Below are 25795 nucleotides of genomic sequence, written 5' to 3' on the forward strand. Positions count from 1 at the left end.
AATTCTTCAATCCCTATTCATCCAAAGTGTTGCTTGAACATTTGATTTAGCTGATGTTATTAAAGTCATGTGGGACTCAGTCCTAAATATGTAATATAAAAGGTGGAAAGCATTGGTGGATTACTGGTGATTTTTTTTCTGCAATTCTCCCATTTCTAGCTCCTGAATCCCCTTCCAAGAGTTGGTAAATCACTGCACCTGGGGCGATTGTTAAAATCTTACTAAATCTCCTGCAAATACAAAGCCACATATACCAAGTTAATGCTTAGCATTTTCTATATAATGGCTTCTCAGAAATACTCTTACACTGAGCCCTGATATAGAGAGATAGATGTAATTGCCTAGCTCATTACTCATGTTTACATTACTTTCAAATACTGACACAGTGACATTTCCCTTGTTTTAGGCTAGTAGTAAGTTTAGTTCAGCCCTTCTTACATTAATACGTAGAAGGTGAAAAAAAGGAAAGGAGCTTAAGCTGTAAACTGTTACAACATTTTAAATTAGTGACGTTTTTGTTCTATGTACATCTTGAGTATTATCATCTTAATAAGTGGGGGTTTTCAGGTTTTATGTATTATTTATTTTTATTTATTTATAATTTATATGCAATATATAATATACACAATATAATAATATAAAATTATTATATTATTATATATTATATAAGATATATTAATATATTATTTATTTTATATATATGTAATTTATATAAAAATATATCAAATGTATTTTTATGCTTTATTTCTGCTGTGGTTCCAAGTAGTATGTTATAAGAACCTACTCAAAGTTGCTAATTTTTAGTTGCTAATTTGTAATAATTTGCTTATGAACAGTATATCCCCACTCAATTGGAAGCTCAGGGGTACACAAACTATTGCTGGAAATTCACAGTATTTCTCTTTTTTTCCCAAAAGAAGTTTGAAATAGTAGTGAGAGGAAAACTTAAAAAATGCTATATGGTGGGGAAAAAAGTATTCCTAATATGTCAGGACTGTAAGACAGTAATATTTTCTTCCCCTTGTAATGTGACATTGTTATCTTTGTGTATCATTCATTCAATATAGCACATTTTTCTGTTCCTTTTTATTTCATTTTGAAGTGAACGAGATTGTGCTGGTTGTGGCTGGGGTAGCCTTAACTTTCTTCATAGTGACTGGTATGGGGCTGTGTTTTGGATTTATGCTGAACACAGGGTTTGTAATACAGAGATGTTTTTGTAACTGGTGAGCGGGGTTTACACACAGCCGAGGCCTTTTCTGTTTTCTGTAATCCCACAGTGGTGACGAGGCTGGGAGTGCATAGGAGGTTGGGAGGGCACACAACAGGGACAGCCAGCATGGATTTTAGAGGTGCAGGTCTTGCTTTACCGGCCAGATCTCCTTTTATATCAGGTGACCTAACCAGTGGATGCAGGGAAGGCTGTGGATGTCTGCCAGGACTTCAGCAAGGCCTTCACCATCTCCCACAGCAGCCTCCTGTAAAAGCTGGCAGCCCATGGCTGGACAGGTTCACCCTTCCCTGGGTTCAGAACTGGCTGGAGGGCAGGACCAGAGAGTGGTGAATGGTGCTGCACCCAGCTGGGGGCTGCTCACTGGTGGTGTCCCCCAGGGATCTGTGTTGGGCCCAGTCCTGTTTAGTATCTTTACTAATGATCTGGATGGGGTGATTGAGACTACTATTAGCAAATTCACAGATACCATCAAGTTGGGTGCAAGTATCAATGTGCTGGAGGGTAGAAAGGCTCTGCAGAGGGGCCTGAACAGGCCGGTTCAATGGGCTGAGTACAACAAAATTAAGTTTAGCAAGGCCAAGTGCCAGGTCCTGCACTTTGGCCACAGCAACCCCATGCAGTGCTACAGGCTGGGGCAGAGTGGCTGGACAGTGGCCAGGCAGAAGTGACTGACTGCAGCTGAACATCAGCCAGCTGTGCCCAGGTGGCCAAGAAGGCGAATGGCATCCTGGCCTGTACCAGCAATGGTGTGGCCAGCAGGGCCAGGACAGGGATTGTCCCCTGTACTCAGCACTGGTGAGGCCCCTCAATTCTGGAAGGATGTTGAGATGCTGTAGTGTGTTAAGGAAAGGTCAGTGGAGCTGATGAAAGGTCTGGAGCACAGGTGCTATGAGGCGTGGCTGAGGGAGCTGGCAGTGTTTAGCCTGGAGAAGAGGAGGCTCAGGGCTGACCTTATCACTCTCTATAACTCCTTGAAAGGAGGCTGTAGTCAGGTGGGGTCAGTCTCTTTTTGAGGGCAGCCAGTGACAGGACAAGAGGACATAGTCTTAAGCTGTACCAGGGGAGGTGCAGGTTGGACATTAGGAACAATTTCTTCACAGAAAGTGACTCAGTGTTGGAGTGGGCTGCCCAGGAAGGTGGTGGAGTCACTGTCCTGGAGGTGTTTAAGAATCAGGACTGGATGTAGTGCCATGGTCTAGTGGTGTTTGGTCACAGACTGGACTTGATGAACTCAAAGGCCTTTTCCAACCTAGTTAATTCTATGTGATTCTGCAATTCAGGTGACCCAAAGTGACCAAAGGGATATTCCAGACCATATGATGTAGTGCTCAGTATATAAACTGGGGGGAAGAAAGAAGAAGGGGAAGACATTCAGAGTGACAGCATTTATTTTTCCATGTCACCATTATGTGTGACGGGGCCCTACTTTCCTGGAGATTGCAGAACACCTGCCTGCCCATAGGAAGCAATGAGTTGATTCCTTGTTTTGCTTTGCTGGTCTGTACAGCTTTTGTGTTCCCAATTAAATTACCTTTATCTCAACCTACAAATTTTCTAGCTTTTACCCTTCCAATTCCCTCCCTGTTTCCACCAGTGTGAGTGAGTGAGCAGCTGCATAGGGCTTGGCTGTCAGCTGGGGTTAAACCACAAGAGTCTCTTTTGGTGACCAGTGTGGGCGGTCAGTTGAGATCAGGACAGATCTGACCTAGAGTGTGTTGAAATAAAATTGTTATAAACATTCATAGTATTGATTTAATAGTTGCTGGTTACAATGTGGATTTATTTTCTCTCATATTTGTGGGGTTTTTTCCTGTATTATAGCAATAATTCCATACTTGAAATACATGTTCTGTGTGGTGTATTTTATGGGATGGGCTTATTACATGATAGTGTTGCTGGTCACCAATCTGATGTATATTGCAGGCACCTTTGTGCTTTGGGAGTCACCTGCTGGGAGCAATTAATCACATCTTTGTTTTTTGATTCCTTGGAGGAACAGCCTATGGGAGAAACACCTTCCTGTATATTTTTCTCCTCCTTTTTTCCCTTCCTTGTCTTCTAGGCTGGTTACAGTAGTCAACATTTTAAAGATTTTTGAATATCCTTTGACTGCCCTTAAAACCAGCCTGGGTTTTTTTGTAGGAACCAGTATGTTGCTGTATATGGTTTATGTCTTGTTTAAGGTGAGATAAATAACTAATAACATTAGTTAACACAGATCTGCCCAAAAGCTGGGTATTACAGAGTGGCAGGGTGTTTGGGGTTGTATGGGCCAGTACTTAGGGCAGTAAGCTCCTTCAGTGTACTTGCACCTTACTCCTGAACAAGTGCAGAATCCAGAAAAACGAGTAAAATGTTGAAAAAGGTTGTTCTGTCACAATGTTCAACATGGCTTAGTACCAACAGGAGGAAAAGAAGGTCTCTAAATATGATAGTGAGACGACAGCAGGCCTTGTCCTTCAGCTACCTGAAGGACACTGTGACTGCTCCACTTCCACTGGCTGTGGCACTGCAACTGAAACCACTAAAGCAGTGAATCAACATGGGCTGGTGTCAGTGGCCCCTGCACAGAAGCAAAAGAAATGTACATAAAAATCACCCAAAGAGCTTTAGTAAAAACAGTCAAGGACAAAGGAGAGTGAAGATGATGAAGCAGAGCCATCACAAGGGTGATTTTTCAGTGCCATTATCAAGACCATCACAGGCCTGAGCAAGCTCTGGGAGGCATGAAAAGATTTCAGCAGTCATCCATGAGTGTATTACTGCCTAGCTAGTTTGCTGGTGAGACAGTGGAGCCAACAGTGTGGAATGAGAGGGTAAGGAATTCAGGCTGAGATCACTTGCTAAGGACCCAGACATTGACAAAGCAGTGGGGAAAAAGACACAAGTCTTTAGTCTCTGGAGTAAATTCTTAGCAAGTGTGAGGGGGGGAAAGGTATGCCTGTAAACATGATGCTCCATGTAATTTAGGCAGATGGACTGTGATAGACAAAGCTACTCAATTCCCAAGGGAATTAGCTGTTCAAGAAGTGATGTATTTTGACCTGGACAATGCCCAGGTCCCCATGGATCCAGACCACATCTTGTGTCAGTTACTCATGTGTCAGAAATTTCTACAGAGTGCAGCAAGGGCACATGGAACCCCTAAACAACAGTAATTTGGAAAGGTCATGTGCCACCAAGAGCAGCTGATGAAATTTTGCAACTCAGGTAATAGCGCCTGGGGAGAAGCTAACTGATGAACTGACTCAGGAGGTCCAGCAATTCACAGGGATCTGTCATGCTCCCATCTGGGTGGGCCTGTAAATCAATAACTGACAGCAGGTATCCTGTTCCTCAAGAGGGAAGATATAGAAGATACACACTATGGGATACCCTACAGTTTTACCTGCAGGACCATAGAGGATAGAAGGAACTGGGATAAATGGGAATACCTCGATCCTAGATGCACTGGTGTGGGAATTGCAGGGAAAAACAAACACAACTGGAAGCTTTTCCAGGAAAATTGCTGCTCCAGTCTCCAGTGAGCAATTTTTTCAGGCAGATTGAAGGTCTGATCATACTACTGACTGTGGAGAGAAGCACTAATCCATTTTTGTATGATCTTAGTGGGGAACATTGTGATCAGTATTAGAGGGGCCCTGCCTCCACCTGGGGGGAGGAGAGAAATAACCTGGTTTGTTGGACTGTGTGGATATGATGGCCTGGCACAGCAGCCCCATAGGAATACAAGGCTTTATTAGACACTGGTGCACAGTGTACCCTAATGTCATCAAGCTACGTAGGGATGGAATCCATTTGGATTTCTGGGATGACAGAGAGATCCAAACAGCTGACTGACAGGAGTCAGGAGGCTGAGACTAGTCTGACTAGCATGAGTGGCAGAAGTACCCTATCTTGACGGGATCAGGGGCTCCATTCATCCTTGGCATAGACTATCTCAGGGAGACGATATCTCAAGGATTCAGAAGGCTGTTGGTGGGCTTTCAGTATACCTGCCCTGTGGATGGAGGAAATTTCAGACATTCCTTTTGTTCTGGGGCTGGAGAACAGCAGATGCCAATTGCCACCACATCAGTACACCAGAAGCAGTGTCTCACAATCTAGACCCTGTAATTTCCATTCATAAACTGATTTGTCACCTAGAGAGCCAAGGAGTTATCAGCAAGACCTGCTTACCCTTTAACAGCCCCATATGGCCAGTTTGAAAGTCCAGCAGAGAGTGAAGGCTGACAGTGAACTGTTGTGGCCTGAATGAAGTCACAACACATCTGAGTCCTGGTGTACTGGACATATTGGAACTTCCATATGAGCTGGAGCCAAAGGCAACCACAATTGATACTGATGCTGTGTTTTTATCAGTTCCTTTGGCACAGAGGACCACAGTTTGCTTTTGTTTGGAGCTTTCTCTATAGTACCTGGAATCGACTGCCAGTGGGAAGGAAACAGAGCTGTATCATCTGACACAGTCTGATGAAAACTGGAACAAGGTGGAGCTCTGGAACACCTGGAATGTGTTAGTGATACTATTTTGTGAGAAAATACAACAGAAGTTTTGGCAAAAAGGAAGCAAATAATACAATCCTTTTAAAAGCTGGTTTTGCCATAAAACAGAATAAGGTAAAGGAACCTACACAAGAGATCTAGCTTTTAGGAATCAAATGTCAAAATGGACACTGTCAGAGCCCGATGGTTGTTATTAAAATAACAGTAATGTCTCCACCAACTAACACAAGAAAGAAGATTTTTTAGGTCTTGTGGGATTTTGGAGAATGAACATTCCAACTCGCAGTCTGATTGTAAGCCCTCTCTATTAAATGACCCAGAAGAAGAATGATTTCAAATGAGGCCCTGAGCAACAACAAGCCATTGAACAAATCAAGTAGGAAATAGTTCATGCTGTAGCCCTTTGGCCAGTCTGAACAGAGAAAGATGTAAAAAATGTGCTTTTTATTGCATCTGGAGAGAATGGACCTACCTGGAGCCTCTGGCAGGAAGCACCAGGGGGGTCTTGAGGCTGACCTCTATGTTTTTTGAGTTGAGCATACAGAGGATCTGAAGCCCACTATACTCTAACTGAAAAGCTTTTCTTTTTTACTGGCAGCTTTGATGGTGTCTGAGCTGCTTCAGAGATGATTGGTAATAAAACACAGCTTCTGACACCACAGTTACTTGCCCTGAGTTGGATGCTCAAAGGGAGGGTCTCCTCTACACATCATGCAGCAGATGCTGCATGGAGTAAAGGCATTGCACTGATCACATAAAGAGCTTGGACAGGAAACCTTTGTTGTCCAGGAAACTTAGAATTAATCATGGACTGGCCACAAGGCAATGGTTTTTGGAATGTCACCAGGCTTGGGGTGAAGAGGCCCCACTATATAATAAATTCCCAGAAACTGAGAAGCAGTATGCCTTGTTTACTGATAAATCCTTCTGTTCTGTGGGAAAACAACTGTATGGAGTCCCCTATGACAAGTCGCAGAAATTGCTGGAGGAGAACATGAATTGAGTCAATATGCAAAGATAAAAGCTATCCAATTGGCCTTAGACACTGCTGGAGAGAAAAGGCCAATATTTTTTATTTTATTTTATTTTATTTGTAATTATTTTTTTTTTTTACCTCTGTACTGATCCATGGGTGATGGCCCTGTGGGAGTGGTGGCACCAATGGAAACAGAATAACAGGCAGCCTAGAAGTAAACACACCTGGGCTGCTAAGCTGTGGCAAGACATCACTGCCTGGTTTGAAAGGCTATTGGCAAGGGTGAAGGCCAAAGTTGTAGACTGTGTGGACTCAATAAACATTTTTTTGGTGGATATTTTATGAACATTTGACAGTGGTGTTCCACAGACTAGGAGAATGGTGTCTATCTGTATTATCTATCAAAACAGATAAGCAGGGAAGGTGATGGGATTTGGGAAGCATGAAACTTTTTGTGATACAAAAGGTATGGAATAAGGTGTGGGGAAGTGTTAGCTTTGGCTAGGGTAGAGTTAACCTTCTTCACAGTGGCTGGTATGGGGCTGTGGTTTGGGTTTGTGCTGAACATAGGCTGGACAGATGTTGATGTAGATGGAGATGTTTTTGTTATTGCTGATCAGGGCTTACACACAGCCAAGGCCTTTTTTGCTTTTCATGTAGTCACACCGGCGAGGAGACTTGTGTGTGTGGGAAATGGGGAAGAGACACAGCAGGGGTAGGTGACCCAAACTGGGCCCCAGAGGGATATTCCATACCATATGATATCACACTCAGTATATAAAGTTGGGGAAAGGGTGGACATTTGTGATGATGTTTGTCTTCTCAAGTCACTGTAACCTGTGATAGGGGCCCCTGCTACCCTGGAGATGGCTGAACACCTGCCTGCCCATGGAAAGCAGTTAATTCCTTGTTTTGCTCTGATTGTGTGTGTGGCTTTTGCTTTCCCTGTTAAACAGTCTCCATCTTAACCCATGAGTTTTCTAGCTTTCACCCTTCCAGTTCTCTCCCTGATCCCACTGGTGGGGGAGTGAGTGAGTGGCTGTGTGGGGCTTGGCTGTCCACTGGGGTTAAACCATGACACCAGGTGTAAAATCCATAGTGACATCACTAGGTGTAAAATACATAATAGTGACACAGAAGTGGTGTTAATTTAATCTGCTCTGGGGTAAATTAAAGGATATCCTCTTCTAATGTGCTAAAATGCATAAAGTTCCGATCCATTCCAGGAAAACTGTGGAAGTAGGGAAAAAATAAGATAGAAGGAAAACAACATAAGTAAGAAGGAGAGTGTGAGTCAGCATTACTGACTGAACTGTTCATCAGTCTGGTATTGCTGTAGAAATTGGTTTGTGATGTTTTGGGAATAGAAGAGGAAGTGTGCTTATTCTGAGCCTCTGCATAGAAATGCCAGCAAAGATAGCCAAGTTGCTTCTGAATCAGTATGCTCCTTTCTTCTGACTGTTCCGGTATCAAGTTATGAATTTGAGTTGAAATGAACCCTTTTGGTTAAGTTCTTCTGCTGCAGGATGTAGGAAGACAGTAGAAAATATACGTGAAGAGTAATGAAACAGAAATAAGGAATTCTCTGGCAGAGAATATGATTCACTTATCAGAAATAACAGTTTGAGAAAACTAACTTCCCAAGTTCTGTGTCTGAAGTGGCAGCGTAAGTGCATAAACATGCTTGATGCAGGGAACAGTAAATATATTAACTTAAGGAATACTATTTGCATTGTCTGCAGACTTTGGTCACATACAGGCAGCCTCAGGAGAGCTAGTCTGTAATGGAGGGAAAAAACATGATAGCCAGGTGCTGGTGCAATCTGCTGCTTTTCCATGTGACTGGGAAAACATAGTTTTGTCATGATGCCAGGTTGTTTAAGGACCCTTGTTTATGGAATCATTTTGCAAATACTGATGTACTGTGGTGGTGCTCGAGCTGGTGGTGTGATGGGATTTGGGAGCCTGATGGCAAACTGTACACATCTGCAACTAAAATGTTATAGTGTCCATAGGTGTGTTAAATGAAATAAAGATTAGATTTTCCATCCAGGGAAAGTTCCTGATTCAGCAGTTTCTTATTGCAGGGTAGGAACTGTGCATTTACAACATACAAGTACAGAAAATGTATTTCTGCTCACTAAGAAGGGGCTTAGTAAAGCAGTTGAAAACAAAACATTGCCCTTACACCTTGATCCTTGCCTTCGTAAAAGTGCTACAGTGGTGGAGTACTGTAACACTGTTTTTCTGCTGTTGCTTCTCACATGGGAAGCATACTCTTTTGAGGCTGAAAAAATGCTTTGAAACTTAAGTGTATAAAGCAGTCATCAATTGTTAAATTACCTGCAGTTACCAGTGATCTACTTTCCCTAAGATTGTTTTATGAACTGTGTTTATATATGTATGTCTTCCGTGCCATTCTCTTCCCTCTCTTGACTTCAGATGACTGTTCATGTTCTCCATACTGTGTGTGGCTGAACATTGCCTCACATGGGGTTTTTCTGTTCCCATAGTTGATAGAGTTCTTAGCCCACCAAAAAGTTAGTAACCATGCCTGCTAAGGGGAGAGGACCAAAAGGGCCATTTGTCCTCTGTAATTTTGAAGATTCCACCCACCTTAGTATGGACCCTGGCATTTGTATGGGAAGAGACTTGGAACAGGCCACTGCTTCAGTGCTAGTCACAAAATAATTGTAGTGTGCAAGTATGAAAAAATAAAATCTCATTCTTGCTATCTAGTAGAGATGAACTTCAGTTACTGGTGTGGTGTTTTTTTTATTTTGCCACTAAAGACAACCAGTGACAATTTAGTATTGAAAGGAAGAAATATTTCCCTCCCCCACTCTCCTCCCACCTTTTTTTTTTACCTTGAAAAATGTTTGAAAGCAACTAACCTATTCTTCCTAGCAGGAAAGGCAGAGCAAATGGAATGATTAATCTAGCTAGGAATGGACCAAGTGAAAGAGTTTCATTAAACACAAATGTGAGAAGAAGATACAGAAGCATGGGTACACAGATGGGGGTAGGGATGATGTTATTAAGGGACTAACTCAGGTCCTTGCTTGTGTACTAGAAAAAGAATCAGCCTTTAAATCTAGCTAAAAAATAGTTATTTGGCGTTTTTTTGCTAGCAGATGGTATTCCTGGAATTAGCTAATAAAATTGAGTACTTAAAACATATTTTGGTCTTTATAAGCAAGCCTTTTTTATTTTTTAACACTATTCTTTGGAGGGTAAAAAAGCCCCCCATCATACTTTCATGTCAACCTCTCTGTTTGTTTGTTTTGTGTGTGTGTTACTGTTAGATTCAGAACAGCTGCACTCCTTTGTTGTTCTCTCCTTAAATTCCTCCTTTAGAGTTCTTCTCATCTGGTCAGTACTTAAATATTTATCTCATTGACATGATCTCTTGCTTGCCACTGCTTAACCTTACTTGGAGAAAGCCCATTATCTAGTTTAAACCTGTTGTTTTAAAGCTGTAGAGAGATTATCTTTTCTAGATCCAGCTGTGCACATTGATGGCTGTGTAGCGTCTAGCTGGACATCACTACTGTGATGTAGTGATCATTCCAGTTGCACCCATGGAATAATTTGTGAGTGCTCCTGAGTATTTCAGGCAGAACTGGCCAAAGAATGGGTTTGTTGAAATGTTTTCTGCTTAAGCAAGTGCAAGTGTTTTTACTTGAAGTGAATTAGGACGAACAAAAGCTGTTAGCTAGCATATCTACAGGTTTATGACAGGACTGTCTGTAGTATACCTGTTTGCTGAATAAATGTCTATTTATTGCTTTTTTTGATGAAAATATTATCTTGTGACCTCTTTTGAGATTCTGATATGAATATAGAGTCTGGAGCAGTATTTGTACTCATGGGAAAGATTGAGAGCTTGGACACAGGGATAAATTTTGAGAATTTCTCTGGTAAGAATAGGAGGACAAAGCCAAAAACATTGCTTAAATAAGCAGAGGGTACACCTGCGTAACATAGACAGAGTTGAGCATATGATTTTGTTTTGAAAAACTACATTTTGAAAACAAAATAAAATAAAATCACCACAGAAAGACCTTCTGTGTTACATAAGGCAATTTTTTCTTTTTAATTTTTTGTTTATATTTACAGTTTGAGTAAACTAAGAATCTGTTTTTTAGGGCATCCAAGATGGATCTCAAGTGTGCTCTGGAAGAATGCTCAATGGCACTGAACTTATTTCTAAATAATAAGTTCTCTGAAGCTCTGGAGCTACTTCGTCCATGGTGAGATTGTTATTTCCTGAAATTATTGTAAACCGACAGTGTCTGGTACCTATAGATCAATTTAAGTCCTCTGAAGATAGTAGTTTTAATTTATTCTTCTTTGTCCAAAAGCATTTCTCCATATTTGGGTTTTTTTAATTTATTTTTGGGTCATTAAAACCATCTCAAAAAACTGTTGTTGAAGCACTGAAATTGCTATGTTAGAGTTTATCATTCAAGCTGTCTTTCCTCACAGAGGGAAAAAGCTGGGGAGCAAGACTTTATTCAATGCATCTTTGATCAAATAATTTGTACAATGAAATGCTTTTGACAATTCAGAAAAGCTGGAACAAAACTCCATAATACTCTTTTTGTTGTGTTTTATATTATATTTGAGTCTGGTGTTTATCTTTATGCTCATCTTTTGCTCTTCTGACTAATTTTCTTTGTTCCCCTCTTGCCTTTCCTCCACTGAGAAGAAAAGCTTGGCAGTGCAGATGTAGGAAATTAAAGAATATGGAGATGTTCACAGATGACACCTGTGTTATGTGTGACTGTGGGGAGGCAGTCTGGGTGGCTGGTCTTTAGGGCTGGAATCTGAATCCCATCCACCATTCTTCTCCTGTCTTTCTCTGAAAGGAGCATGCTGTGTTAAGGGGTGTGTTGGCAAGAGGGATAGCCTGTGTTAATAGAGTGGAGTAGTGTTCTTGCTCTGCAGTTTGGTGCTAGTAAGAATGGACCAAGGGTCATGAGTTGGTATTGTATGAACAAGTTCAAGGACAGCTTTAAATGAAACATCAGAAGGATGACACAGCTATCAAGTGTTTGCCTTCAGTGCTCTGGAGAGGTAAAGTGAGAAAGGTGTTAGGCTAGGGATATTATCTCTTAAAGTCTGCTGCAGTTAAACTCAGGCTCATTGGAAGATTATATTACTAGGTTATATTCTCAGGTCTGTTACTTTCCTGCTTAATTCTTCAGTCTCTTCACAAATTAATACAAGTGCCTCTGAATTTAATTTTGTTTTGCAATGTAAAGTGTTGCTTAAATGCACAAGATTCATGTTTTCCCTAGGTCCAAAGATAGTATGTACCATGCACTTGGATACAGCACTATTTTAGTTATGCAAGCTGCAATGACCTTTGAACAGCATGATATACAAATGGGAATTTCTACAATGAAGGATGCTTTGCAAACCTGCCAAAGGTAAGCCCAAGCAAGCCCAACAGTTATGAGATACTAAATCCAATAAACATTCTTTGTGAAATACCCCAGTTCTCTGCACGCTTTTAAAGCAGACTCTCGTCTGTATGATAGTGGTCTAAATTTGTAAAGACACAACACAATTATTTCTGATGAGGATGTTTTTCTACATGGTATTGTAGAAACAACAGACTTGTCCTGTCTGGCTATTAATAGCCACTAAAGTTGGGTAAATGGCTGGTTCACTCTAGACCTACATATAAGTTGACATTACACGCTGTCTGAGCTATTGGCAACTGTGACTTTTTGTTTTCCAGCAGTTTGGAAATATAAAATCATAAAAGGCCTATATTTTGAATTTTCTCTCTCAGCATGAAAAGTCTTTTTAAAAAAGTTGCTTCCAAAGGTTGAACCAATAGTCTAATACAATTAAGCTTTAGTACTAAGTCTTTAAAATTAAAGAGCTATTATTCCCATCAGAAATTATCTGATCAGAAAGACCATTTTGCTGCTGGTCTTTCTTTGAACAGAAAAAAAAAATCCTTAAAAAGTGGACTGTGAAAGCTAAAGTTCTAACAAACCTCTGACAAAAATAGAAATTATTTCTTCTTTACGGCTTCATATTGGTTAGGCTTTATTTTATCACAATGATCTCCCAAGAAATGAATGCCAAATATTTGTTCAGACATTTAACGTCACCATCAGCAAAAAAGAAAAGAAATGGGAAAATGTTACCGCATGCTATCTGGAGAAGGGGTCAACAGTTTCTGCATCTTTTTCAGGTGTGCTATCAATTTGCAGTTTCATCTGAACTATTGTTTACTATAAGTTTACTATTGTAACTTGTTTAGTGTGTCTGAAGATTAGATATCCCTCTAGTCTAGACAGCTGCACTGCAGGATTTCATCTCTGCAGGAAATAAACTTTAATTCATGAGTACTCTGGTCTAGTCTGTCATAAAACTCATAAAAATGCAAGATAAAGGCAATTAAATGTTCAAAGGTGAAGAATTACCATAACTACGTGTACCTTAATTGACTCTTTTCTTGTATGCTTTATGTTAATGTGTAGTGTCATAATCTTCTTGTCAGGATCCCACAATTGTCAATGTGAAGAGTAGTGTAAACAAGTGATAAGCTAATGCTTAGTATTTATAATCAGTGACTCCCTGGCTTACAGAGTGCATTCTTTTTCTAAATTAGAGATAGAAACAATAGAGAATTGTTTCTCTAGCTTCTTCATAAAGCCAAGTTGCTTGTAATTTTTTGTCCAAAATTAATTTTTGGAATTAAAACATGTGCAGTTGAGATCCCTTGAAAGTAAAGTATGTGATTGTTTTGGCATTTTATCTGGCATAAACCACCATAAATATTGAAGCATTTATATTGAAAACAGAGATTTTTATCTTTTTCATTCTAATTCTGAGTGCAAGTTTAAGAAACAGAAAGAAACAATTCATAGAACTTCAAAGTCCAGTTCAAGTGTCTTGTCCAGAGACCCCTCTGCAGCTGGTGAGTGGCAATGGGGTTGAAGCAGTCATATGTTTAAAGTAGATGAATGGAAGTTGCAAGCATACATTTAATCTTGGATAAGCTTTTTAGCCTAGAGGCATACAATTCTTTAGACTACTGGAGGAATTGAAACAGTTGACAAACAATCATTTTGCTAAGAATATCTGTAAATTTTGGTTTGGAAATGATTAAGAATTCAAATAATTAACTTAAGGTTTGTGTTAAATGTATGGCTTACTTTTCTTCATTGGATAACTTGCTTAGATTCAGGAAAAGAAGCACAGTGGTGGAATCCTTGTCCAATCTAGTTTCTAAACAGACGGTGGATCAGTTGAGTGAAGGTAAGTGGTTAAATAATCAGGTTAAAATAAAAAAGTGAAAAAAGGTCAAAATTACCCCTACCAATGTGTACAAATATGCTTAACTCTGTGATTTGACTAGTGTCTTACAGTAATAAACATACAAACCATGTGTATAATTTTTTTTTCTAATTTGAATGCAAAGCTTCAGTGGAGAATTCAGCCTAATTTTCTTTTGTCTCTGAGCATGCATGAATTAAGAAAGGAATGCCTTTCACAACACATTGTAGGACTGAAGGGAAATTTCCTTTTTTGACTTAAGACAGCTCCCAAAAGTTTAAGAATCATTGATGTGGAGGAGTACATCCTTGTCATTAGTTGCATTGGAAACTGAATATATTAACAAGTTCTGTGCTTGTCTGTTTTGCCTTAAGGTGTTTTGGGAAATGGTATCAGTACATTGTTCATGGCTCTGAAAATGCTGATCTCCTATTTCTGATTCAGGCAGAATCAAGTATGCATTTTTTTCTAACCTGGCACAAGAATCCTCTTTAATACTTGGACACATCAAACTCACCACGTATGCACTGTACATACAGCAGCCTTGTGCATGTGGCTGGTCTTGCAGCATGGGTGCGGAGCAACTTGTGTCATGTGTGTTAAATCAAATGTACTTTAGTGCTGCATGAAGACAGAAAGTCTGCCTGGGGCTTTCAGTTTGTTAAGCATGACTTGGTGAAAACCTGTTCATAATGTCTCAGTGGGTGTAGGAAAAGCCTGAACCTCTATGAGGGTTACCATTCATCTACAGAAATTTCTTGTAAGGCATGGAAGGAGGGCTGAAAGACTGAGTTGCTGTGGGCTATTAAGCTTAGAATCAATGAAAAGTACAGGAGACCACCTACTAGAATGTCAAGTAGCTTTTGGCAGAGACTGAGGTCAGCTCTAACAATGTTTTGTCTGAGAAGAAGGGAAGTAGAATTCTGTTGGGATTTGCGTGTTACAGCTATTAATCAGCAGTTATTGAAATGGCAACAGCAGAATTTTGCTTTTTTTTTATTATTATTATTTTTTTCCTTGTCTTGGCAGCATTTTGTTTGTTCCATTGACCCCAAGAAGACAATATTGACAATGACTTTACTGATAGTAAATAAATTTTCTTTCTTATATAGAGGAAATGCATGCTGAAATCTGCTATGCTGAATGCTTATTACAGAAAGCAGCTCTCACCTTCGTACAGGTAAAGTCAATTTTTGATTTTATGTGACAGTGATGTCAGTAATGGAGAGAGATCAGTACTTGTAAAACATGATTCTAGCCATAGATGTGATATTTCAAACCAAGTTTTTTGCTAGTGGATGTTATTTCATGGCAGTGATTGAAAGTGTGGTAAATCCTGGGCTGCTCAGCAAAGTTATCTCTGTGCTTGTATGAATAAGCGAAGATGATACTCAGATACCAAGTTATCACCCTAAGGTATATTGCTGTGTTATACAAGGTGGTATGTTTAAATGATTTTCATTACATTGGACACTGTCCAGTGCCTGTATAAAAATAAGTTCAAGTATGAGGAAGTGTGTTGCTTGAAAGTACAAGTCATTTTCTGCATGAACGGGTACAATATTTTCCAACTAACAAAACTCCAGCTGATACCCATTTGTAATTTCCAATTCAGTCTTGCTGTCTATGCACATGGTGTCAGGAATAATACAGAAATTAATATTTATAAAATGGGCATGCCTTAGCATTGCTGAGGTAAAAATTCAGCTCACAGAAAGATCTGGTATTTTATACTGTGTGGTACTACTGATTTAGGTTGTGGTTCAGGGGCTTCATGGTAGAGCTTTCACATTCGATTTGAAATTTGATTCCTGAAAACAGGAGAGTTGTTAGTCATACTTTTAATGTATGTGAGTGTTTAGCAAGTATTTATTGAATGTATTTTAGATAATCTCTTCCAGTATAAATTATGAGAAAGAAGTGAGGCACATAGATGCTGAGGTTGGATTAAGTTCCTTTGGCAGGTACTTGTAAACTACTTTATCCAGTATTTGGCCAGAAGTGTCAGAAAATACTGCTAGTTTTTCCTATAACTGGCTTGTTCCTTTACTAACCATGTGCAAGCAACCCTCTTTATTTCTGTTGGGTGGATGGAGTCTGATTTAACCATGAAAAGAATTTTGAAACAGTTGTTGAAGGAGTTGAGTTAGGACTGTATACAGTAATAGAAACCCCTTAGATGTATATTTTCTCTAAAACACCACATCTGTTACTACTTTTGGCTGTAACACTCCACGTTGCTGGTTGCTATGCTGCCCCGTATTTTTCATCTTTGGCTTACCATGATTCATGTTAGGATGGTGATGATAACAAAAATGTAACCACTCAGAGGGAAATAGAGTTCTTGTACTGTAACACTTGCATTTGGATGTTCAGACATGCAGACAAGACAGATTAGGTCTTTTGAAATGGTGATCCTTTTATGGAAGCCTTTGGTTGATTGTTCAGGAGCCTTTTTTTTTTTTGGTGCTCTTTCATTTTGTACCTTGTATATTTTGTCCCTTGCTGCCTTCAGCGAGGAAGAGGACCTGGTTCGGGAACGGCACGGTGCCCAATCCCAGGTCACTCGGTCCATCCACACACAACACCAATGTGATGGATGGCAAAAATGGCATTTATTGGTGAAGAATTTGACACTCTATAACATAGATTCACAGTGCTACTCCCATCTGCTTTCATCACAGCTAGGTGCTATTGGCCGATTATGGGAGTCATTACCATAAACTGTTGAGAAGGGGGGTAACTCTATCTTTCCGTACACCATGATATCTTCCGACTTCCGGGCCCTAGCTCCCCACATTTCCCCCCCCCTCCTTATGCTTAACTAAATTTGTTAGAATACAAGGTGTATTAGTCTTGAAAGTTCTAACATTATTTTATGTATATGTGTCTTTAAACATTTTATCTAACTTATCTATATTATGAAAAGTTTTAAAAGTAGATATAATAGACTTGAGTAAAAATATAAAGTGCACTATACTCAACTAAAAAGGCTACAAACTTATAAAATAGACACCACAGTTTTTCATTGACAAACATAAGGCACACTGAACAGGCGATGACCAAGTGCATTCTTAGCTGAGACAGTCCCTGTTGTTGGGTCACGAGGGCAGAGACACCTGTGGCAGCACCAGCTGCTCCCAGGTTAAGCAGCATCGCTATGGTCACACCTGTCACCAGTTCTCTTTTCTGAAGTCAGGTGAGTCTCTCCACCTGCAGGTTTAACTTCTCATCTGGGTGGTACAGGATGCTGGGAACAGTCACAACTTGCACACAAAAATCATTAGAAACACTGAAGTCACAAACTGATAGGTATGTGGTAATCATTGTCGGGTCTGTGCCCATCAGCCGCTACAGGCTGGAGCCTTGCAGTTTAGAATTTATTGGTGAGTGAACTCTCTGTCCCCCATCTGTCACTCGGACTGGGAACGCTAGTGCAGCTGAAGGGATCCAGGTAGCGCATACGGCTTTTATCTCTCCCCAGTCTGTGAGAGGAGTATCCTCTCTCAGTTATTTTTTAATGTGGAGGGGGGTATTCTTGTTTATCTTGTTGTTTCCTCCTCAAAGGAGTCGGTCTCGGACCACTCATCCCCGCTGGTGTCTCGGTCAGAGTCGGAACTCGACTGGTTGGTTACTTGCGTTTTCTCGTACCTTTTTGTTGGGCTCCGACCTCGCCTATGTCCCTTGTGGGCGGCTGTTCCCTCCCTCCTGGTTCTCCCTGCCCTTCACTCTGCCCTCTGTTCCTCCCTCTGTTCTGCCCTCCGCTCCTTTCCCCGTCTCTGCTCGACGCCCCCCCCCGCCCTTACATTTCTCTCCTGTTTTTGCTGTACACCACCCCTGCATCTTATCTCTTTCTCTTCACATTCTCTTTCTTTCTCATGTACTTTATCTTTCTTGTCCTCATTCTTTTCCCAACCATGTACGCTTGTCAATGCCAGCGTTTGTTTCCTGCTCTTACCAAGGACATTTTCCCCTCGCTCTTTGTCTTTTTCCTCGGCACCATCTTGGGGCACATAGGGCGGTGGTCCCTCCCTGGCTTTCCCTGCAGGACCCCTGGCTTCCTCTGTTAACTCTTTCCAAAAGGTTTCTGCTCTTTGCTGTTTCTCTGTGAGCAGATAAGGGTTCGGGGATTGAGGGGACGTATCGCCCTCTTGTGTCCCCGTCAGCTCAGCCAGGCTGTTCTCGTCTGGAAGCTGTAATGTCTGGGTGGCAGCACTGACCCCAAATTTCGGGGTGGCCAGTAATCAGTTTTTTGCCACCCTCCAAGTTTCTTTGGCAAGGGTTTTAGTACATCTGTCCCACACCTTAGGGTAGATAATATCTACTGGCTAGTCTATGACCCCAATATGCAAAAGCCTTGCAATTGCAAGAATAAAATCCTTAGGTTTGTAATTGATACCCCACTGCTTATGTAATTGTGATATGACCTTCACAAGGGCTTCCATCTCCTTGTTGGTCCAGGAGCATCCTCCCCGCTGGGCTGGTCCAGCTGTTCTGGTCACTGTTCCCCTTTCCAGGTGATCCCCGCTCTCTGGATTTGGTTCCCGCTTTTCGAATTTGATTCCCGGGTTTCGGCACCACTTTGCTGCCTTCGGCAAGGCAGAGGACCTGGTTCAGGAACGGCACGGTGACCAATCCCAGGTCACTCGGTCCATCCGCACACAACACCAATGTGATGGATGGCAAAAATGGCGTTTATTGGTGAAGAATTTGACACTTTATAACCTAGGTTCACAGTGTCACTCCCATCTGCTTTCACCACAGCTAGGTGCTATTGGCCAATTATGGGAGTCATTACCATAAAGTGTAGAGGAGGGGGGTAACTCTATCTTTCCGTACACCACGATATTTTCCGACCTCCGGGCCCTAGCTCCCCACAGTCCCTAAGTATTTAAACCTGCACTTCTGAAATGCCAACACATGTTCCCCTTTTGTGTGAGCTCTAGGAGAAAATATTTCATCCTATTGAATTGATAATGTCTTGCTTTTCAGGAATTTAGTTTTGATGACAAGTACATTGTGGCTTTGTTTTGATTTTTATAGAGGTTACTAAGCACATAAATTGAGTAGCATGTGTAGTTACTTTTGATCAGCAATGGAATTTCATCTGTTGAGGGGATTAAGTTTGTCTTCTGCCAGTTTGTGCAGGCTTCCTTGTGTGTATCAGGATTGCCATTCGCAAATGTTCGGAACAGTTCTGGCAGTGCCCTCTGGTGGAGAGCGTACTTGGTTCATTTATATACATTGCAAATTCTGCTAAAATACTCTTTTTTTCATCTCTCTCTTCAGTTTTAAAATTTGCAACATGCACCAAAGAAATATTTCCCTGACAACTTAGAGCAAGTGTTAATGTCAGTCTTAGAGACACATCCAGTAACTGAAAAACATTTTTAGTGTTTCCTAAGACATTAACTTAAAAATAAATGTAAATGTAGCTGGAGGATTTTTGTGTATGTGTTATGTGTAATATGAATGCACAGTATTTTACTGTTAAATTTTTTTCTTCCAGGATGAAAATATGATCAACTTTATCAAAGGTGGTCTCAAAATTAGGACTAGTTACCAAATATACAAGTAAGCTATTAGAAAACATTAATATAAGCAGCTGGATTGGCATTAATGCCCCCAAAATAGTAAGGAATATTTTTATATCAATCATAGTAATGAATATAATTTCTGTCTCATGTTTCCCCTTCCCTCCTTTTTTTCTCCATCACAAGGGAATGTCATCAGGTGCTACAGATGACTCAGGGGAACAAAAGCAAAAATGAAACATACTACCAGTTTGAAGGAGGAGTAAAACTTGGAATTGGAGCATTCAACTTGGTATGGCTTCTTCCACTGCAGAAAGGCCATGGGGATAATTCTGTAGGACTGTCTTTCTTTGTATATGCAGTACTGCAACTGATGTCACATTTGCACATTTGTAAAATAGATATGGGGTTTGGAGGTTTTATGCAGTATGAAACCAGCAGCAGCTTCTGGCATGCATGCTTTCTGGTTTATTCCAAACTGTTTCATTCTCTGGAAAAAACTAAAGTATGTATTTGTGAAGTGAAAAAGCAGCTGCATCTACCTGTGTGTAGCAGGATTTTTAAAGATGAGGTTACCGTGGCTGTGGTTACAGAATACCTGGAGCGACTGTTTAATTCTAACTCCCCCATGTATCCTGTTCTTTTGCTGCAATGACATACTCCAGATTCACATAGATAATTATAGTTAGAAGAATGAACAGTACTTTACTGAGTTAGTGCAAAAGAAAATTGCGTTTTCTTTACAATTTGCTACAGTTACCTTTTCACATCTGTCATGGCAATGGTGAACGTGTATTTCTGCCAGTGTTTTAATTTCTGTATCATTCTAGATTGGAGATGGTCAATTTTGAGTATGGTCAGAAGCACTCAGGTGTATCTGCACCAGACTTGAAAATTGTAGCAACTGTGTTCATAAGTGCTTTTTGACCTCTCCTATTCTTCATAGAGTCTTCTCAGTAGGAGGCTTAACAGAAAAAGTGTCTGATGGGCAGAATATATTAGGAATATATTGAATGAGCTTTCTAAAAACTGACCCTCAAGTAGACCTGCTTCTTAATTCTCATTGAAAAGGTGGTTATGGTGTTTTTACCTTTTCTGTGGCGTAGGATGTGGAGAATGCAGTTACAGAGTTAGCAAAAACACCTATAATAGAGGGCTAAAGAATGATAGCAACAGCTAGTATTTCTAGAACCATTATGCTCACTGATCTGCTGATTCAGTGCTCCCACAGGAGGAGCAAGTAGAGCTTCTGTGAGACTCACAATAAAACGGAATAATGGCCAAGGAAGATGACAGTTGTAGGTTATAAGTAATACTGAAATATAAAAGACTTTCATTCCAAAAGACCCACCATTTTCAAGCAAGTCTGACCACCTGAAGGTAGAAACTTCATCTGTCATAACCTGAAGAAGCACAGTTGGACTCTTGTATATTTTCATGCTGGATGATCATCAGAATTCTCGTCATGCATGTTTACTTTCAAGTTCTTTTGTGTTTTTCTTTGCATTTAACATAGTAGCTGGCCTTTTTGGTTCACATTTATAGCAATTTAACTTTTTTTTGAAGTGTACATGTTTTTTAATTATCCTTTCATTTTTAAATGTTTTTCAGATGCTGTCACTTTTACCAGGAAGGATCCTCCGACTTCTAGAATTTATTGGATTTTCTGGCAATAGGGTATTTGATTTGATACTTGCTTTTTCAAATTAATTTTTTCTCAGATAAAAGACTAGATTAATTTAATGTCATATATTCCACACCAAAATTATAATCTCGATTGCTTGTCTGTATTTTAGTGTTGTTAAAAAGATAAATGGGTTAGATGATACAGGCATAAAAGCACATATGATGATAACCCCACTCTTTAACAACCATGGGAAATTACCAGTTAAGAGGAGATTTTGACAATGCAGTTTCCTTTCCTTTTGCTGATCCTTAAGTAGAGGAGATCAGCTTTCTTTTCTAGTTGATGCAGTCAGAAATTGACAGTCCTCAGTAGTAACTGAGGGAAGAATCACAGTTCTACATTTTTCCACCCAAAATCCCAGCCCATTTCTGTGGAAAAAAGAATTTCTGAATATCATGTGTCACCCTGGAATCTAGGTACATCTTTCTCTTATGAATGAGAAAAATATTTGTAACTTGTTTTGTAAATATTTTACTGCTCTTTAAAACACTTTTTGATGCTCCTAAGAAATGAAAAAACCCAAGCAAAACTCAAGCAAAAATACCAAATAAAATAACCCACAGAACTGTACACAGCTGAACTTCAAGTTACTAATGCTAGTCACCATATGATCTTACTGCTGTTAGCTTGTCCACAACATGGGTCTCCTGCTGTAAAATAAGACTTCACTAGAGATCTGTTCATTCTGTTTCTTCCTCTGAAAAACCTGGTTCATGCTGAAGCTCTTCCAAAATACACTTTTCCCTGACTAAAAATGCAATAAAGATTGAAAGAAAATTAACTATTTTGAAATATTATCACGATTTTTTTGTGCGGTGCTTGAGTTCTCCTATAATTCATCAAGTTGCTATAATTCATCAAGTTGCTGTGCAGTAAAACTGATCTGTTAATATTTGAGGCAAAATTATGTTTCTGAGGAGTCACTGCTTTTGATCAGGAAACTCAGCACCCCCTAGACTGTTACGTAATGGGACTAAACAGGAACAAGAGGGAAATCTCATATGTTTAGAGCTGTGTAAGGCTCTGTGAATCTGGACCTGTCTTTAGACACTGATGTATCAGCAGAGGTAGTATTTTGGTCAGAAACTCAAAGTAGTGGCTGACTTGATGGAAGAGAATTGAGGATAACCAGGGTTTTCTGTGAAGGAAGACTCACACCACCAAGTATCACTGGAAGAGCTGGGCAAGTTTTTCTCTGAACATAGGTTGAAGGATGATATTCTGAAAGGCTCATAGTCAGAACACAATGGGGAAGGGTTGTAGACTTGTGTGTCTGGATGGTTCATGTGGTGTTCCCATTTCACCAGAGCCCTGAAGTGCATGATTTTATTAAGAGTAAGATTAGTCTTCTCCTTCTTTAGTGCTATTAGCTGTGACAGAAACTTTTTGGTAGAGGGTTGTGTTGGATTCTAGATAAGCACCGAATTATGAACTTAAATCTGAAATACTTAAATCTGAAAAAAATACTTAAATCTGAAAGGAAAACTGAATTTTGGTTAGCCAGGAAAAAAATAATAGTAACTCTGTATACTCATAGTTAATTCTGCATGTGTTTGTGATGTTTCTTAGGAGTTGGGCCTCTGCCAACTACGGGAAGGCGCATCTGGCAGCAGTTTGAGGGCCATTCTGTGTACTTTCACCCTGTTGGTTTATCATACTTACGTCTCCTTAATCCTTGGTGAGACCCACTGTGTAGCTTTTCAGTCATGTTACACCTTATGGTAGATACTGTGATTTATTTCTATAACTGAATTTCAAAATTGTGGCCTAATGTAATTAATTATGGTATAAATTAATATGACCTAATGTAGTTAATAAGGATATAAAATTAATACCCATGACAAAGCCGTGTCTGCAGAAACAGTGAGGGTTGATAGCATTATACCAACATCTTGCTCCATTTGCAGGGCTGTCTCAACAGCAAAATATTTCAAAACAGTATTAAGTTCAGAAAAGTGATCATCTATACATTAACATCAGATGTTGTGAAAACTACCTCCAGAAAAAAGCCTATACACCCAGAATTAATCACTTTTGCCATTTAGAGCTAAAAGTCATAATTAATTCTATATGCTTCTTTGCCATATATTTTCACATTCTCTAATATTTAAGTATTTTAGTACTTGTCCCTCAGGCTCATCAGGAAATTAAGGAGAACTTCATTTCTTCCAGTATCACTTGTATTTCATTACTGAGTTCAAAATTAGGAGAAGAGGCAACTGAAGAATGTTTTCCTAACTTGCTAAAACAATTAAAGGGATTTAAAAATATAACTAGGATCAATAATGGAACAGTCTAAAAAACATTCCTATAGTTCTAGTCTGTTTCTTCTTACAGACAGTATTTTTAAAGCACTTAGTATCTTTGGGACAATAATTTAGTTTTATAGGTACATGATATGATGAAATAATTCTGCTTTCACGTTAAGCAATCATCCATTGATCTATCAAATGTGATTTAAAAAAAAATCTTAGTCTATGAAACTTGGATTTTTTTAAGTACACTGAGGTTGATTTGCTATGTTTTCTAGGTACAGGGGAAGCCAACCTTCAGGAAGCAGACACTCTCCTCGAGCCCTACCTCCATAAATTTCCAAATGTGCGTATTTTTAATAAATTTTATAACAGAAATGTACTTCCCTAAGCTCAAACTCCTTACTGTTTATTTTTCTCATCTCTTTTCAAGGGTTCCATTATTCTGTTTTATGCTGCCAGAATAGACATACTGAAAGGAAATTTTGAAAAGGTAAATAAATTTTTCTTTCTAAGGTTTTTGTGTAGTGTTTAGCCTGCGGGGGGAAAAATAATTTAATCCATCTACGTATCAGTTGGACTGATAAGTATGCTGTTACCTCTGTTCACATTCACTGTCAATGTTGATTCCAGCCCTCTCTCTAAGTGAGACTGAAAGGGAAGTTTCTCATTTTACTTGTCAGGTGTTCTCCACCTGAGTGCTAGGTAAGAATTTGCTCTGTAATTAGGCATTGATCTTACATGGAGCTGTAATCGAGCCAGTTTTCGTCATTCTCCCTTCCCTTCTCATAGGCACAATTGAGGTTCCAAGACTGCATAGCAGCCCAGCAAGAGTGGAAACAGATTCATCATCTCTGTTACTGGGAACTGATGTGGTGCTACACCTTCCAGCAGGACTGGCTTCAAGCATATCGGTATGCAGACCTGCTCAGCAAAGAGAGCAGGTGGTCTAAGGTAAATGGGCAGGTGGACATTCTTGTGATATACCAGTAGTCTCTACAGTTAAAGTTACTTTTCATTTTGCACAATAAGTATCATGTTTTCCTTCCTGAGAAACTCACAAGCAATGACAAAATGCCACCAAAATGTTGTAACTGGGTGGTTAAGGATGAATTTTTATTTCATGCTCTGAAGCAGCAGAACCATAAGCAGTAATGCTTTGGCCCTTCCAAAAATGGAGGTACTTACCTGAGCTGGGAGAAAGAAGAGGGATAGGACACCTGTAAACTTGTCTCTCAAGTCAAGTTCTAGCACTCACTAGTAAAACTTGGCTGAAGAAACTGTGTTTAGTGTTTATAAACAGACACACCTACTTAGCAGCTGGTTTGTGGCACAAAATGAAGCTGCTGGGGACAGGATCTCACAAGAAAGGCTGGGCTACCAGATAACCTTTTCCTTGCAAAAATGTTTCTCAGAGTATGAACCAAGCATACACAATGTGTCAATAACCTTTTTTGCATTATTATTGTCTGTTCCTTTATAGATTTCTGTTTTATTATCTTAATGAAAAAGGTTATACATCTAATTCTTGGCAAAAGGGGAAGAGAATAATATATTCAACATGAAGTGCAAGTGTCTTTAATAGAATTACAGGTTTTTTGGGTTTTTTTTCTGCAAAGTCCAGTTATTAAACTGCCCTTAAATCAGTACCTCAGATACTTCCTGCCGTTTTTGTCAATCATATCTCTACATGTAATAGATCATGTAATAGATCATATAATAACAGTAGTGGACTTCAGAACAGTTAAGTCAGTTAACCTTACCTCTTTGACAGTGGTTGGCATAATAAATTCTCCTGTTCTTTGCAGGTGATACCTTTAACTTTCTGACTAATATAAAATATTAATAAATACAATAAAAATAAAATTACAGCACAAATGATGACAGAGGGAATGCTAAACTTTTATAGTTCTAACTGCCTGAGGATTATGGAAACACTTCGCTGCAGCAATTGGGGTGGGAGATTTGAGTCTTTAATGTACACAGAAAATTAGATGTGGTAATCTGTTTCTGTTTCTTTTTGAAATAGGCAATATATGTATTCCAGAAGGCAGCTATTTTGTGTATGCTTCCAGAGGATGATTTGAAGAGGACTGGTGAGGACATAGTGTCTTTATTCAGGTAAACTTCTATAAAGCAGCTGAATATGCACTCTTTCTCCTGCCATGTCTTTTTCTTGTGTGACTTACTTCTTGCTTATTACCATAAGCTTTTCATTTTTTTCTCTTTGCCTTTAGCATTAGAATTGCTTTTATCAGCAAAGACATACAGCTCTGGTCTCCATGGTGTAAAACAATTTTAAGA

The 25795-nt window shown here is 39.7% G+C and overlaps 1 protein-coding gene across 5 annotated transcripts in view; it reads left to right on the forward strand.

Moving 5' to 3' along the window:
* The window catches only part of TTC39B (tetratricopeptide repeat domain 39B), a 73029-nt gene that overhangs the window by 39379 nt on the left and 7855 nt on the right, over window positions 1-25795 (forward strand). For all 5 annotated transcript variants that reach the window (XM_086869244.1, XM_086869246.1, XM_086869247.1 and 2 more), the window contains 12 exons: window positions 10865-10969; window positions 12020-12151; window positions 13924-14000; window positions 15131-15198; window positions 19528-19592; window positions 19739-19844; window positions 21164-21229; window positions 22809-22917; window positions 23770-23837; window positions 23925-23984; window positions 24284-24445; window positions 25521-25612. In XM_086869244.1, the coding sequence (XP_086725370.1) occupies window positions 10865-10969; window positions 12020-12151; window positions 13924-14000; window positions 15131-15198; window positions 19528-19592; window positions 19739-19844; window positions 21164-21229; window positions 22809-22917; window positions 23770-23837; window positions 23925-23984; window positions 24284-24445; window positions 25521-25612 (1110 nt within the window). The remainder of the gene's footprint in view (window positions 1-10864; window positions 10970-12019; window positions 12152-13923; window positions 14001-15130; window positions 15199-19527; window positions 19593-19738; window positions 19845-21163; window positions 21230-22808; window positions 22918-23769; window positions 23838-23924; window positions 23985-24283; window positions 24446-25520; window positions 25613-25795) is intronic.

The sequence above is a fragment of the Cyanistes caeruleus genome, chromosome Z, assembly GCF_971803275.1.
Source record: "Cyanistes caeruleus chromosome Z, bCyaCae1.hap1.1, whole genome shotgun sequence".
NCBI classification, from domain to species: domain Eukaryota; kingdom Metazoa; phylum Chordata; class Aves; order Passeriformes; family Paridae; genus Cyanistes; species Cyanistes caeruleus.